The sequence below is a fragment of the Nicotiana tabacum genome, chromosome 17 (assembly GCF_000715075.1).
Source record: "Nicotiana tabacum cultivar K326 chromosome 17, ASM71507v2, whole genome shotgun sequence".
NCBI classification, from domain to species: domain Eukaryota; kingdom Viridiplantae; phylum Streptophyta; class Magnoliopsida; order Solanales; family Solanaceae; genus Nicotiana; species Nicotiana tabacum.
This window is the reverse complement of record NC_134096.1, coordinates 49367683-49382965: the sequence shown is the minus strand read 5'-3', so window position 1 is coordinate 49382965 and position 15283 is coordinate 49367683. Positions and strand designations below refer to the sequence as shown.

Below are 15283 nucleotides of genomic sequence, written 5' to 3'. Positions count from 1 at the left end.
TTGTAACACATTTTCTTGAAAATATTTTTCTTTCGTACCGAACACACCCTAAATATCAAAAATGTCTTTGTCGTCACAACAACATGTATAGTTGAGATGCTTTGGAAGCCAATTAGAGTTCTAAACTTATGTCAGTCAGACTTGGATAAATCAATTGCTATTAATTGAACCTCACATTTAAAACATCCACTACATATTATTTTAAAGATTACTACCATGTTATAATAGTAGGAGTATATGCTATTTCTACCTGCAGAAGTTTCTTGGGCAAAGAGATGCATATGTTGCCTATTTACTACTATACATAGACTTGTTCCACACTTTTTCAACATAAATTCTTTTTTGCATTCAGATCTATCTAATGAAGTTTTACCATCATGGAACTTCTTCTTCTTCTATTTTTATTTCTTTCTTTCAAAGGACCACTTGAGGGTGGGATATTTTATTTTACTTCCAAATATAGTGGGTGGTTCCCTTCTCTATACTCATGAAGTATCTGAACTTCCAATTCAACGTTTTATTTAACTTGAATACTTGCATGGAGCTTTCAACATTTTGTTCAGAATAAGGGGCAAGAGTATTGTTTCAATTCCAAAGTACAAGCCTCTGCACGATGCTTTGCGACGCTCCAATTCAATCCCATATATATAAATTTAATGAGAGATGGCAACAGTGCGGGGCTAATGCACAGTGGAGATCCAAAATTATGGGTATTGAACTATTTTTTATTTAAAAAAATACTACCAAGACTGGGTGCTCAACTGATATATTTGTATGAATTATTAGTTATTCTATATAAATATTCCCCCTTTTAATTTATGTGAACTTATTTGACTGGAAACGTAGTTTAAAAAAGAGAGAGAAGACTTTTGAACTTGTAGTGTAAAAAATGATGTCATATATTTTGTATGGCTATAAATCATTGCATAAATATAAATTATTTCCAAATATAAAAATGGATCATTCTTTTTTACACGAACTAAAAAAATATTTGTTCGCATAAATTGAATCAGACGGAGTATTAAATAGTTGTGTATGGCTCCAAAATCAATGGGCACCCATAACCAACAAAATACATTTGCCACTGCTAGTGCCGAGCGGATTACAAGGATAAAATATAAAAATAGCTACTTTGTAGTCAATTGAAAAATAATTATTGTCATAGAATTTCAAATGCAAATAAAACTTCTACTTCTTTTTTAATTACAGGACTGACAAATAACTAGCCCGTACTAGTACTGTAGGTTACAATCTATGCGAGGAGGGGCGGGAGAATATGAACGCAAGGCGAGTGAAAACTATTTTTTTTTTAAAGTTCAGAGTGGAGCAGGGCAAATTCCGGGTTAAATGTTTTTTGAGACTTAAACCCATATATAGTGGTCAGAAGCAATTAAAAAATGGCAACGCTTTCGTTTTCGATCCTTAGTTTCTTTCCTTTTCTAAGAGATGTGAGATTTAGGATTTGTTAATTTTATTTCCAAGATTTGTCATGCAGTCTGAAAAACTGCTATTAAAGAATTTATTTGACATTGTATTTTCTTTTTCTTTTCTATTTTTTCGTTTGGTGAGAGGGGGAGAAGGGTAGGGGTGGGCATATTTCGGTCAGAACTGAATAAACCGACCAAACCGAATTTATTTTATTTCGGTTTCGGTTATTCGGTTTTTTCGGTCGATTTCGGTTTAAAATTTTAAAATTTCAGTTTTTCGGTTCGGTTTCGGTTATTAATTTATTTAGTTCGGTTAACCGAAAAACCGAATTATTAGCATATAAATTCTTTAAGTTATATATAGGCTAAGCTCATAGGTAATAAATTAATACTATTAGGTCCAATCCATCAAAAACCTAACCCAATTAAGTAAATCCATCAGCTTCCCAATCTTAAAGACTTTCACTCTATTAAAACTTCCACAGCATATATGATAGTATACCGGGAGGATTTCACACAGAGTTGTAATTTACACTATGTTTGAATTTTATGATCCATAATAGTGTGCAAAGTTTAGTCTTTTTTTTTATTTTTTATAAAAACAGTATTTTCAAGAAGTTCGAAGTTTTGAAAAAAAAATAACAAATTCGCCAATCCTATTATTACATAGAAGGAGCCCAATATGATAATGTTGAAACCAAAAACCAATCTGAAAAAAATCGAACCGAAATTAGAAAACCGAACCGAACTTATTTCAGTTCGATTTCTGTTACTACCTTTACAAAACCGAAAACCAAATAACCGAACCGAATTGTTTCAAACCGAACCGAACTGACCGAACGCCCACCCCTAGAGAAGGGGGTGGGACTGGGAGGTGGGGTTATTATTTATAGCTAATCTTACATATGGGGTGAGTTACATTGTCAGTTTGCATACACAGCTGGCCCAACAACATACATAGTTGGCCCAACTGAGTGACCCGACCTAGTCTTTATCTCATTGTAATGAATATTAGTGTATAATGTATTACTACATTCATTTTATTTTTCCTTGTAGATATAAAGACTGCTCAATTGAGAAAATAAAGTTTAGACAGATATTTCCTAAAAACTCTTATTCTGTTTCTCTCTCGACCCTTCGAGGGTTTTCTTCTAATGGATTCACCATAGCTCATTGAGCTTCATTCTAACATGGTATCATAGCGGGGATTCTGATTCCTCGTTACGAGAGCTTCATCCTCAATGGTAAATCGATTGAAGATCTTACCGGAATCGATTCTTTTGGTTAAAGTTGGAGGAGTCGGTGAATCTGCTACTACGAAACAAAATTTTAGGCTTTCACTGGAAACTCTCTCTACATCGTATAAATCGACTGGAACTCCTGATTTTATGATGGACTCAACAGATTTGAGGCTAAGTTCAAGCTAGGGTTTGAGTTGTGCACGAAAACCTTACTTCTTCAGGTTTTGAGAAGAAGGCTGGTAATATTGATCTAATCTACAACTCTGAAGTTTATACTGATATGATTTAGGTTATGTAGTGTAGAAATTCATGTATACAACAAATTGCATGTTATCGATTTTGAGTCTGTTATCTATTAATGTATCAATTTAGGTTGTGTTAGGAGATAATATGGGTAGTCATGAAGATAACCTCACTTCACCCTTAGTTCCCACTACTGAGGGCTTTACTCCCTTCACAATAGACCCTTCTCACCCTTTCTATGTGCACCCGTCAAACAATCTGGGTAGCCAACTAGTACTTGTTCCATTCAATGGACATGGTTTTGTATTGTGGAGAAGTAGCATGCTTACTTCCCTTTGTGCTAAAAACAAATTAGGCCTGTAAGATGACAGAATTGCCCAACCTCCTATCAACTCTCCCTTCTATTCCTATTAGGAGAGATGCAATGACATGGTGAAGTCTTGGATCATCAATTCAGTATCTAGAGAGATAGCCGCAAGTGTCATGTATTTTAAGACTGCAAAGGAGGTTTGGACTGACATTAATGAAAGGTTTGGGCAGTCCAATGGGTCTAAATATCTTCAAATTCATAGAGAAATCAGTTCAGCTATCCAAGGGTCATCTGATATTGCCACCTACTTCACCAAATTTAGGAGTCTTTGGGATGAATTAAATTCCTCATATGTAGGCCCCATATGTTCTTATGGAGCTCATCCCAAGTTTATAGAAGCTCAACAACTATTTTAATTTCTAAATGGACTAAATGATTCCTATTCAACTATGAAGAGTGCTATCATGCTCATGAATCCCTTACCACCAATAAGCAAAGCTTATTCTCTTTTGCAACAAGATGAGAGTCAAAGGGAAACTCAAGCTTCAATTCCAAATTTTTCCAATGAATCTGCCTCATTCACTGTATCTTCAACCACACCAAAAAGAAATCTCAATCAAAGGATCAATTTTGACTCCAGGAAGAATAATTTAGTCTCGTGCAAATACTGCAAGAAACCTGGACACACAGTGGAGATATGCTATAGACTGCATGGTTTTCCTGCGGATTTTAAATTTACCAAGGGAAAGAAATCAGTCTCCTGTGTCCAGTCTGACATCCCAACCACTCAATCTACAATTTCTCCATAATCATCTACTGAGAATTCTATTCATGGTTTCACCAAAGAATAGTGCTGGTTCTAACAATTTCCATGTTGAGGAATCTGGATTTGCACATTTTGCGGGTTTGTGTATTGCTTATGTTTTATATTTTATTACTCCTCACATATGTTCATCTTTTTAATTAGGTGTAAATCCTTGGATATTAGACTCGGGGGCAACAAATCACATGACCTCACACAAACACTTACTTCACAACTTTGTACCTTTACCTAAACCATTTCATGTCACTCTACCTAATGGATATAAAGTTAAGGTTTTGTCAATTGGTTCTTTACATCTCAGGCATAACATAACTTTACTTAATGTCCTTCTTGTACCTTCCTTTCATTTTAACCTAATCTCTATACATCAACTAATATCTCAGCCGGATTGCATAACTATTCTTACCAAATTTAATTGTTCTTTACATGACCCTTCTTTGAAGAGGCCACTGGTAATTGGTAATGCTTCTGGGAGATTGTACTATCTACATCCTGATGCTGACTTATTTTCATCACAATATGTTTCTTCTTTTTCAAATTATGTTTCTTGAAATAAGTCTGATTGTCTTCTAATTTCTGTAATAATCTACCATGTAATCAGACACCTACCATGAATAAAATGGATTTGTTTTGGCATCAAATGCTAGGTCATATGCCTTTTCATAGAATGACATATATTCCATTTTTATCTGATAAAATTTCATTCAAACAGTCTTTTATATGCTCTATTTGTCCAATGGCTAGGCAACAAAGGTTACCTTTTCATGATAGCCATATTCATTCCACTGCTCCTTTTCAGTTAGTTCACATTGATACTAGAACATATAATAATTTTAGATACTTCTTAACTTTAGTTGATGACTATAGCAGAGCTTCCTGGACCCATCTTTTAGCTTGAAAAACCAATGCTCTTTCTATTCTAAAAGCATTCACCTTCATGGCCAGAACACATTTCCAATCCTCAGTCCAAACTTTCAGGTTTGATAATGCCTATGAGCTTGGCAGCAGTTCTGAGGCTGCTGCTTTCTTTAGCAGTCAAGGTATTCTACACCAAACTACTATTACACACACACCACAACAAAATGGAGTTGTGGAAAGAAAACACAAACATTTGTTGGAAGTTTCTAGAGCCCTTCTTTTTCAATCTAAACTCCCTCTCAAATTCTGGGGTGACTGTGTCCTAACTGCTACCTACTTAATAAATAGAATGCCTTTAACTATCTTAAACAATATTTCTCCTTATGAAAAACTATATGGACACCCACCTTCTTATACTCATTTGAGATCTTTTGGTTGTTTATGCTTTGTAACTTCCCCCAAATTTAGAAGGGACAAGTTTCAATATAGAGCTATACATAGCCTTTTTCTTAGGGTACCCCTATGGTAAAAATGGTTACAAACTCATGAACCTTTCCAACTCTTCTATCTTTTATTCTAGGGATGTGGTATTCCATTAACACATCTTTCCTTATGGTTCAACAACATCTCCTACTACTCCTGCCTCCACTTTTTCACCTTTGGTAGATATTGATTTTTCTCCTACATAAGCTTATGCAACAGGTGTGCCTACAATATTTGATGATTCTTCTCCTCCTATTATTGCAACAGACATTCCTGTTGCATCTCCTATCTCTCCTCTTTCTTCTCCCTTCCGCAACTTCTGCCTCTCCATTTTCTCCACCTTGTGTGGAACAGCCTTCTCCACTTGCTCATACTCTAAGAAAATCCACCATAACTATCATTCAACCATCACACCTCCAAGACTATGTCTGCAATTTTGTCCTTCCACTTACCCCTGTTTCTGCTCCTGTTTCTACAATATCTAAGGTGTCCCAAACTGAGCTACATGTGCATGAACCTCAACATTACCAGCAGGCAGCTTCTCACCCTGCATGGCAAGAGGCAATACTAAAGGAATTTCAGGATCTTGAGTCCAATCAGACTTGGGACATTGTTCCCCTTCCTCCTCGCAAAAAGGTCATCCCTTGTAAATGGGTTTATAAGATTAAACAAAGGGCAGATAGTTCTATTGAAAGGTATAAAGCAAGGCTTGTTAGCATAGGTGATACTCAGAGAGAAGGTATTGATTTTACTGAGACATTTTCATTTGTTGTCAAGCTGACAACCATCAAATGTCTCCTGACCTTAGTAGTGAAGAGAGGATGGACTATTTTTAAATTAGATGTCAATAATTCCTTTCTCCATGGTGACCTTAATGAGGAAGTCTATATGAAGATCCCACTTGAAATGTATGTATCTTATAATTCTGAATCTTCTCCATTGGTTTGTAGACTCAAAAAGTCTCTATATGGCCTCAAGCAGGCTTCTAGATAGTGATTTTCTAAACTGTCTGAAGCACTGCACTCCAGAGGCTACATTTCTAGTCTCAATGACTATTCTCTTATCAAAAAATCCTCTTCTGATTCTCTGGTTGTATAGGCAGTTTATCTTGATAATATACTGCTAGTTGGTGATGACATTTTTGAGCTAAACTCTTTAAAGATGTTCTTGGACTCTCAATTTAAAATTAAGGACCTAGGTTTGGTGCATTACTTCCTAAGTTTGGAAATTTTCCAGCACCCCCAAGGATACTTAAGGACTCAACATAAATACACCACTGATCTCCTCCAAGAATTCAATTGCCATCATTTCTCCCATGTTTCTACACCTTTGGATCATTTTGTTAAGCGTACTTTGGACATGGGAGCTCCTGTTTCTGATCCAAGTATATACAGAAGACTAATTGGGAAATTAAATTTCCTACAACACACAAGATCTGACATTTCCTTTTCTGTACAACATCTCAGTCAGTTTCGTCAGAAACTCCAGGTACCTCATACGATGGCTGCTCTTCATGTTCTAAGATATCTTTTGCATGACCCTGCTCAAGGTATTTTACTCTTCAGTTCTGCTGATTTATCTCTTGTGGTATTTTCTAACTCTTATTGGGGATCGTGTGCTATCTCTCGCAAGTTTGTGAGTGGGTTTTATATCACTCTTGGTGGCAGTCTTGTGTCCTGGAAGAGCAAGAAACAGCCTACCATCTCTTTATCTTCAGTTGAGACTGAATATATAGAGTTAAGGAAGCTGGCTGCAGAAATTGCTTGGTTAGTCTGGCTCTTAGGTGATCTTGGCCTAATCATTTCACATCATGTTCCTGTCTATTGTGACAGTCAAGCTGCCCTCCACATAGCCAAAAATCATGTCTTCCATGAGCGCACCAAACACATCAAAATTGGCTGTCATTATGTGCGTGAATGCATCATTGCTGGTATCATTACTTTGCATTTAGTCTCTACTTCAGGTCAACTAGCTGATATTATATCACGACCCAAAACTAACCCCCTGTCATGATGGCGCCTATCGTGAAACTAGGCAAGCCGACTCATTTCCAAAACAAAATGATATTTTTATTTCAAAGATAATTTAAAGGTTATTTAACATATAAACCTCCATTTAAAGAGTTCAAATTAAAGAAAAATAGAAGTGTGGAAAAGAAAAGCCCAACATCGGGGTGTCACTAGTCATGAGCATCTACTATAATCGGTCTAACAATATCAAGGCTAACTCAGCCTGAAAAATAGCTAAATACTACTAGAGGAAGAATAAGAGGGAGAAGAGCAGGGGCTGCGATCGCCAAACAGCTACCTTGCTATCTCCAAGAAAATCTGCAACCAGAACACTCAATAACCGCTATTGTGTCCAGCCACACCTGGATATGCACATAAGTTGCAGGGAGTAACGTAAGTACGCCAACTCAGTAAGTAACAACAATAAATAAAGACTGAGAAATAGTGACGAGAATTAAAGCATATAACGTTCATATTAGGAAACCTCAGTAAAATACCACATGGTTTTAAAAATCAGGATTCGAATCAAATATCTCGTTTAAACCCAGTTCCAGAAAAAAAACCATTTAAAGACATTTTTTTCCAACAGTTTTTCAAACAAAGGCTCAATGCAAAGCTGAGCAAAATGATGAAATCATAAACAGCCCCTCGGGAAAACCTCACAGTCACTCTTGCCACTCGGGCATACCTCACAATCACTCTTGCCACTCGGGCATACCTCGCAGTCACTCATGCCTCCCAATCACTCAGCACTCGGCACTCGCACTCAGTAGGTACCTGCGCTCACTGGGGGTGTGTACAGACTCCGGATGGGCTCCTTCAGCCCAAGCGCTATAATCTGCACGAAAAACTCACGTGCGATAATATTAAAGTATGCTGCAGGTGGGCAGCCCCGATCCACACTCATCCTCACAAATGAGGCTCTCGACCTCACTCAGTCATAAGTATGCTGCAGACAGGCAGCCCCGATCCACACTCAGCCTCACAAATCAAGCTACTCGGGCATTTCAGTAAACCATGGCATTCAGCCCAAAACATTTATATGCATCAAAATAGAGTCATAAAATGGAGTTATGCGGTAAACAAGTGTAACCATGACTGAGTATAGATTTTCAATTGAAAATTATGAGAGGATGGTAAGAGACACCCCCTAAGGGTCCAAACAGCATTGGTACAAGGCTCAAACATGGCATTCAACCCAATTTACATAAAATATTTCTAAATCATATAAGTATCAATGGTTTCAACAAAGTATGCAACTTTACAGTTTCTACGGGGTGGACCAAGTCACAAATCCCCAACAGTGCACGCCCACACGCCCATCACCTAGCATGTGCGTCACCTCAAAATAATAGAATGATACGAAATCCGGGGTTTCAAACACTCAGGACTAGATTTACAATCGTAACTTACCTCAAACCGGTCAAATCTCTACCTCGCAATTCTCTTGCCTCTGGACTCGGCCTCCAAATGCTCCAAATCTATTCACAATCTGTATAATACCATCAATATATGCTAATGGAATGAATTCCACAAGAAAAGCTTCAAAATTAGACCAAAACCCAAAATTGGCTCAAAAATCGCATGTGGGGCCCACGTCGCGGAACCCAACAAAAGTTATAAAATCCGAAATCCCTTTAAATCACGAGTCTACCCATACCAATTTTACCAAAATCCGACCTCAACTCGACCCTCAAATGTATAAATCTTATTTCCAAATTTCTAAGTTTGAATCTCCGATTTACACTTCAAAATCATGTAATCTAGCCGGATTATTCGAATACAATTCAATTTTTTGGAGTAGAAATGATAGCAAGGGACTTACCTCAAGTTTTTCCTTGAAAATATACCAAAACCCGACTCTCCTCAAGCTCCAATTTGCCAAAAATAGCGAATGGGACGAAGTCCCTGTTTTTTTATAATTCTGCCCAGACATCCTCGGTCCTCGATCCTGGCACTTGATCTTGGACCTCGATCCTGGGCCTCGATACTGGGCCTTCGATCCTGATTCTCGGTCCTAGGCCTTCGATCATGCCTCCGATCCTGGCCTTCGACCGTGACCCTCGACCCTAGGCTCAATCACATCTTCGATCGTGGCTCTCGATTCTTGGCTCGATCATGTCTTCGATCGTGCCCCTCGATTCTGGGCTCGATCGTGTCTCCGATCGTGGCCCTCGATTCTAGGCTCGATCGCTGGGAGATTGCTGGGTTCGATCGCTGGGCAGAAGCAATTTCCAACAGAAGGAAATTGCAGTAGCTGTTCTAGTTCAATTTTTGATCTGTTAACCATCCGAAACTCACCCGAGGCCCTCGGGACCTCAACCAAATATACCAACAAGTCCTAAAACATCATACAAACTTAGTAGAATCCTCAAATCACCTCAAACAACGCTAAAACCATGAATTACACCCCAATTCAAGCCTAATGAACTTTGAAATTTCTAATTTCTACAAACAACTCCGGAACCTATCAAATCACGTTCGATTGACCTCAAATTTTGCACACAAGTCATAAATGACATGGCAGAGGTGTTCCAATTTTTAGAATCGGATTCCGGCTCCTATATCAAAAAGTCAACCCCCCGGTCAAACTTTTCAAAATAAAACTTTCAGCATTTCAAGCCTAATTCCTCTACGGACTTCCAAATAATATTCCGGACACGCTCCTAAGACCAAAATCACCATACGGAGCTATTGGGAATCATCAAAATTTAAATCCGAGGTCGTTTACATATAGGTCCATATCCAGTCCATTTTTCTAACTTAAAATTTCAATTGTGAGACTAAGTGTCGCATTTCACCCCGAGTTTCTTCCAGACTCGAACCAACTAACCTGATATAACATAATATAGCTGAATGACACAAAAGAAGTAGGAATGGTTAAAACATGGTTATAACTCTCGAAACGACCGACCGGGTCGTTACATTCTCCCCCTCTTAAACATTCGTTCGTCCTCGAACGGGTCTAGAAACATACCTGGAGCCTCGAATAGGCGTGGATATCTACTCCGCATCTCCCGCTCGGTCTCCCAAGTGGCCTCCTCCACAGGCTGACCTCTCCATTGCACCTTCAATGAAGCTATATCCTTTTACCTCAACCTTCGAACCTACCGATCCAAAATAGCCACCGGCTCCGCATCATAAGTCATGTCACCCTCTAACTTAACCGTGCTGAAATCCAAAACATGGGACGGATCTCTAATATACTTCTGGAGCATGGAAACATGAAACACTGGATGCACACTCAACAATCTAGGTGGCAAGGCAAGCTTATAAGCCACCTCTCTTATCCTCTGAAGCACCTCAAAAGGCCCAATGAACCGGGGGCTCAACTTGCCCCTCTTCCCAAACCTCATAACACCCTTCATGGGTGATACCTTCAGCAAAACCTTCTCCCCAACCATAAAAGACACATCACGGACCTTCCTATCCGCGTAGCTCTTCTGCCTAGACTGCGCCATGTGAAGTCGCTCCTGAATTAATTTCACCTTATTTAATGCATCCTCGACCAAGTCTGTACGTAGGAGCCTAGCCTCACCCTAATTTGGTCAAGGGAAATGCAATAGATGAAAATCCCTCCACAAACCGACGATAGTAACCCGCCAAACCAAGAAAGCTCCTAATCTCCCTGGCTGAGGACGGTCTAGGCCAACTCTGCACCGCCTCTATCTTCTTCTGATCTACCTGAATACCCTCACTGGACACCCCGTGCCCCAAGAATGCTAATGAATTGAGCCAAAACTCATATTTAGAGAACTTTGCATAAAGCTTCTCCACCTTCAATCTCTGCAATACAGCCCTCAAATGCTGAGAGTGCTTTTCCTAGCTACGAGAGTACACCAGGATGTCGTCAATGAATACAACAACGAATGAGTCCAAATAGGGCTGGAATACATTGTTCATCAGATACATGAACGCTACTGGGGCATTGGTCAGCCCAAAAGACATCACCATAAACTTATAATGGCCATATCGGGTTCTGAAAGCTATCTTGAGAATATCTGAATCCTGAATCTTCAGCTGGTGATAACCGGACCTCAAATCAATCTTGGAGAACACCCTCGCTCCCTGAAGCTGGTCGAATAAATCATCAATACGAGGCAAGGGATACTTGTTCTTGACTGTGACCTTCTTCAACTGCCTATAATCAATACACATTCTCATGGAAGCATCCTTCCTTTTCACGAATAGAACCGGTGCACCCCAAGGTGACACACTAGGCCGAATAAACCCCTTATCAAGGAGTTCCTGAGGCTGTTCTTTCAATTCCTTCAACTCCGTCGGTGCCATACAATACGGTGGAATAGAAATGGGCTGAGTGCCCGGCACCAAATCAATACCAAAGTCAATATCCCTATCAGGAGGCATGCCCGGTAGGTCTGCAGGAAACACATTCGGAAAATCACGTACCACCAGAACAAAATAAATGACAGGAGTCTCTGCACTAACATCCCTCACAAAAGCCAAATAAGATAGGCAACCATTCTCAACCATGCACTGAGCCTTCAAATATGAAATCACCCTACTTGCTACATAATCTATAGAACCGCTCCACTCAACCCTCAGAATTCCCGGCATAGCCAACGTCACCGTCTTAGCGTGACAATCTAGAACAGAATGACATGGAGATAACCAATCCATACCCAATATCACATCAAAGTCAAGCATACTGAGCAACAATAGATCTACTCGGGTCTCCAGACCCCCAATAATCACCACACATGACCGATATACGCGGTCCACAATAATAGTATCACGCACAGGAGTAGATACATGTACAGATGAAACTAAGGACTTACGGGGCATATCCAGAAAATAGGCAAAATACGAGGAAACATATAAATACATGGAACCAGGGTCAAATAATACTGAGGCATCTCTATGACAAACTGAGACAATACCTGTAATCACAGCGTCTGAAGCAATAGCATTTGGTTTGGCAGGGAGAGCATAGAAACGAGCCTGACCACCCCCTGTTCTGCCTCCCCCTCTAGGGCGACCCCTAGCTGACTGAGTGCCTCCCCTGGCCTGAGAAGTGGTTGCGGCCGTCGAAATAGAGACCGCCTGATCCAGGCCAGTACATGCTGCCATAATTTGAGCTAGGGCCTCTTGAAGGCCTGGAATCACAATAGGTACATATGGTGCCTGAGCTGGTGCATCAACAACTGGAACTTGGTCATGATCTGGGACAACCGGTGGATCTGTAGGTACTGCCCCAAATGTTGTACGGGCTGCACCTCTGCCCCTACCACGGCCTCTACCGCGGCCTCGGCCTCTCGCGACCCTGGCTGGTGGTACTGGTAGCTGGCCCTCCTGACCGGTAGCACGAGTCCTCACCATCTGTGAGAGAATGAAACAACAGATGTTTAGTTACTAGAATCAACAGATTCGCATGACAAGAATTCAAGAATGTGGAGTTTCCTAAAGGTTCTGCAGCCTCCTGAAGATAAGTACAGACGTCTCCGTACCGATCCGCAAGACTCTACTAAACCCGCTCATGACTCGTGAGACCTATGTAACCTAGGCTCTGATACCAATCTGTCACGACCCAAAACTAACCCCCTGTCGTGATGGCGCCTATCGTGGAACTAGGCAAGCCGACTCATTTCCAAAACAAAACGATATTTTCATTTCAAAGATAATTTCAAGGTTATTTAACATAAAAACCTCCATTTAAAGAGTTCAAATCAAAGAAAAATAGAAGTGCAGAAAAGAAAAGCCCGACATCGGGGTGTCACTAGTCATGAGCATCTACTATAATCTGTCTAACAATATCAAGGCTAACTCAGCCTGGAAAAATAGCTAAATACTACTAGAGGAAGATAAGAGGGAGAAGAGCAGGGGCTGCGATCGCCAAACAGCTACCTTGCTATCTCTAAACAAATCTGCAATTAGAACACTCAATAACCGCTACCGTGTCCAGCCACACCTGGATGTGCACACAAGGTACAGGGAGTAACATGAGTACGCCAACTTAGTAAGTAACAACAATAAATAAAGACAGAGCAGTAGTGACGTGAATTAAAGCATATAACGTTCATATTAGGAAATCTCAGTAAAATACCACATGCTTTTAAAAATCAGGATTTGAATCAAATATCTCGTTTAAACCCAGTTCCAGAAAAAAAAATCATTTAAAGACATTTTTTTCCAACAGTTTTTCAAACAAAGGCTCAATGCAAAGGTGAGCAAAATGATGAAATCATAAACAGCCACTCGGGCATACCTCACAATCACTCTTGCCACTCGGTCATACCTCGCAGTCACTCATGCCTCCCAGTCACTCAGCACTCGGCACTCGCACTCAGTAGGTACCTGCGCTCACTTGGGGTGTGTACAGACTCCGGATGGGCTTCTTCAGCCCAAGCGCTATAATCTGCATAGAAAACTCACGTGCGATAATAATAAAGTATGTTGCAGGCGAGCAGCCCCAATCCACACTCATCCTCACAAATCAGGCTCTCGACCTCACTCAGTCATAAGTATGCTGCAGACGGGCAGCCCCAATCCATACTTATCCTCACAAATCAAGCCACTCGGGCATTTAAGTAAAACAGGGCATTCAGCCCAAAACATTTATATGCATCAAAAAAGAGTCATAAAATGGAGTTATGCGGTAAATAAGTGTAACCATGACTGAGTATAGATTTTCAATCGAATATAATGAGAGGATGGTAAGAGACACCCCCCTAAGGGTCCAAACAGCATTGGCACAAGGCCCAAACATGGCATTCAACCAAATTTACATAAAATATTTCTAAATCATATAAGTATCAATGGTTTCAACAAAGTATGCAACTTTACAGTTGCTACGGGACAGACCAAGTCACAAATTCCCAATAGTGCATGCCCACACGCCCGTCACCTAGCATGTGTGTCACCTCAAAATAATAGAATGATACAAAATCCGGGGTTTCATACACTCAGGACTAGATTTACAATCGTAACTTACCTCAAACCGGTCAAATCTCTACCCCGCAATGCTCTTGCCTCTGGACTCGGCCTCTAAGTGCTCCAAATCTATTCACAATCTGTATAATACCATCAATATATGCTAGTGGAATGAATTCCACAAGAAAAGCTTCAAAATTAGACCAAAACCCAAAATTGGCTCAAAAATCGCATGTGGGGCCCACGTCTCCGAACCCAACAAAAGTTATAAAATCTGAAAGACCTTTCAATCATGAGTCTACCCATACCAATTTTACCAAAATCCGACCTCAACTCGACCGTCAAATGTATAAATCTTATTTCCAAATTTCTAAGTTCCAATCTCCGATTTACACTTCAAAATCATGTAATCTAGCCGGATTATTCGAATACAATTCAATTTTTTGGAGTAGAAATGATAGCAAGGGACTTACCTCAAGTTTTTCCTTGAAATTATACCAAAACCCGGCTCTCCTCAAGCTCCAATGTGCCAAAAATGGCGAATGGGACGAAGTCCCTGTTTTTTTATAATTCTGCCCAGACATCCTCGGTCCTCGATCCTGGCACTTGATCTTGGACCTCGATCCTGGGCCTCGATACTGGGCCTTCGATCCTGATTCTCGGTCCTAGGCCTTCGATCATGCCTCCGATCCTGGCCTTCGACCGTGACCCTCGACCCTAGGCTCAATCACATCTTCGATCGTGGCTCTCGATTCTGGGCTCGATCATGTCTTCGATCGTGCCCCTCGATTCTGGGCTCGATCGTGTCTCCGATCGTGGCCCTCGATTCTAGGCTCGATCGCTGGGAGATTGCTGGGTTCGATCGCTGGGCAGAAGCAATTTCCAACAGAAGGAAATTACAGTAGCTGTTCTAGTTCAATTTTTGATCTGTTAACCATCCGAAACTCACCCGAGGCCCTCGGGACCTCAACCAAATATACCAACAAGTCCTAAAACAT

At 40.3% G+C, this 15283-nt stretch overlaps 1 protein-coding gene across 1 annotated transcript; it reads left to right on the top strand.

Annotated features, from left to right (window-relative positions):
• Nucleotides 1–3340: 3340 nt before the first annotated feature.
• Nucleotides 3341–4030, top strand: LOC142171834 (uncharacterized). Its single transcript, XM_075235540.1, has 2 exons — nt 3341–3574; nt 3677–4030. The coding sequence occupies exons 1-2, from the start codon at nt 3341–3343 to the stop codon at nt 4028–4030; spliced, it is 588 nt and encodes a 195-aa protein (XP_075091641.1).
• Nucleotides 4031–15283: the final 11253 nt, after the last annotated feature.

Coding starts and splice junctions, on each gene's coding strand:
- LOC142171834 (XM_075235540.1), top strand. CDS start 3,341: ATGGTGAAGTCTTGGATCATCAATTCAGTATCTAGAGAGATAGCCGCA. Junction 3,575..3,676: donor ATGAATTAAATTCCTCATAT/GTAGGCCCCATA, acceptor TCAACTATGAAG/AGTGCTATCATGCTCATGAA.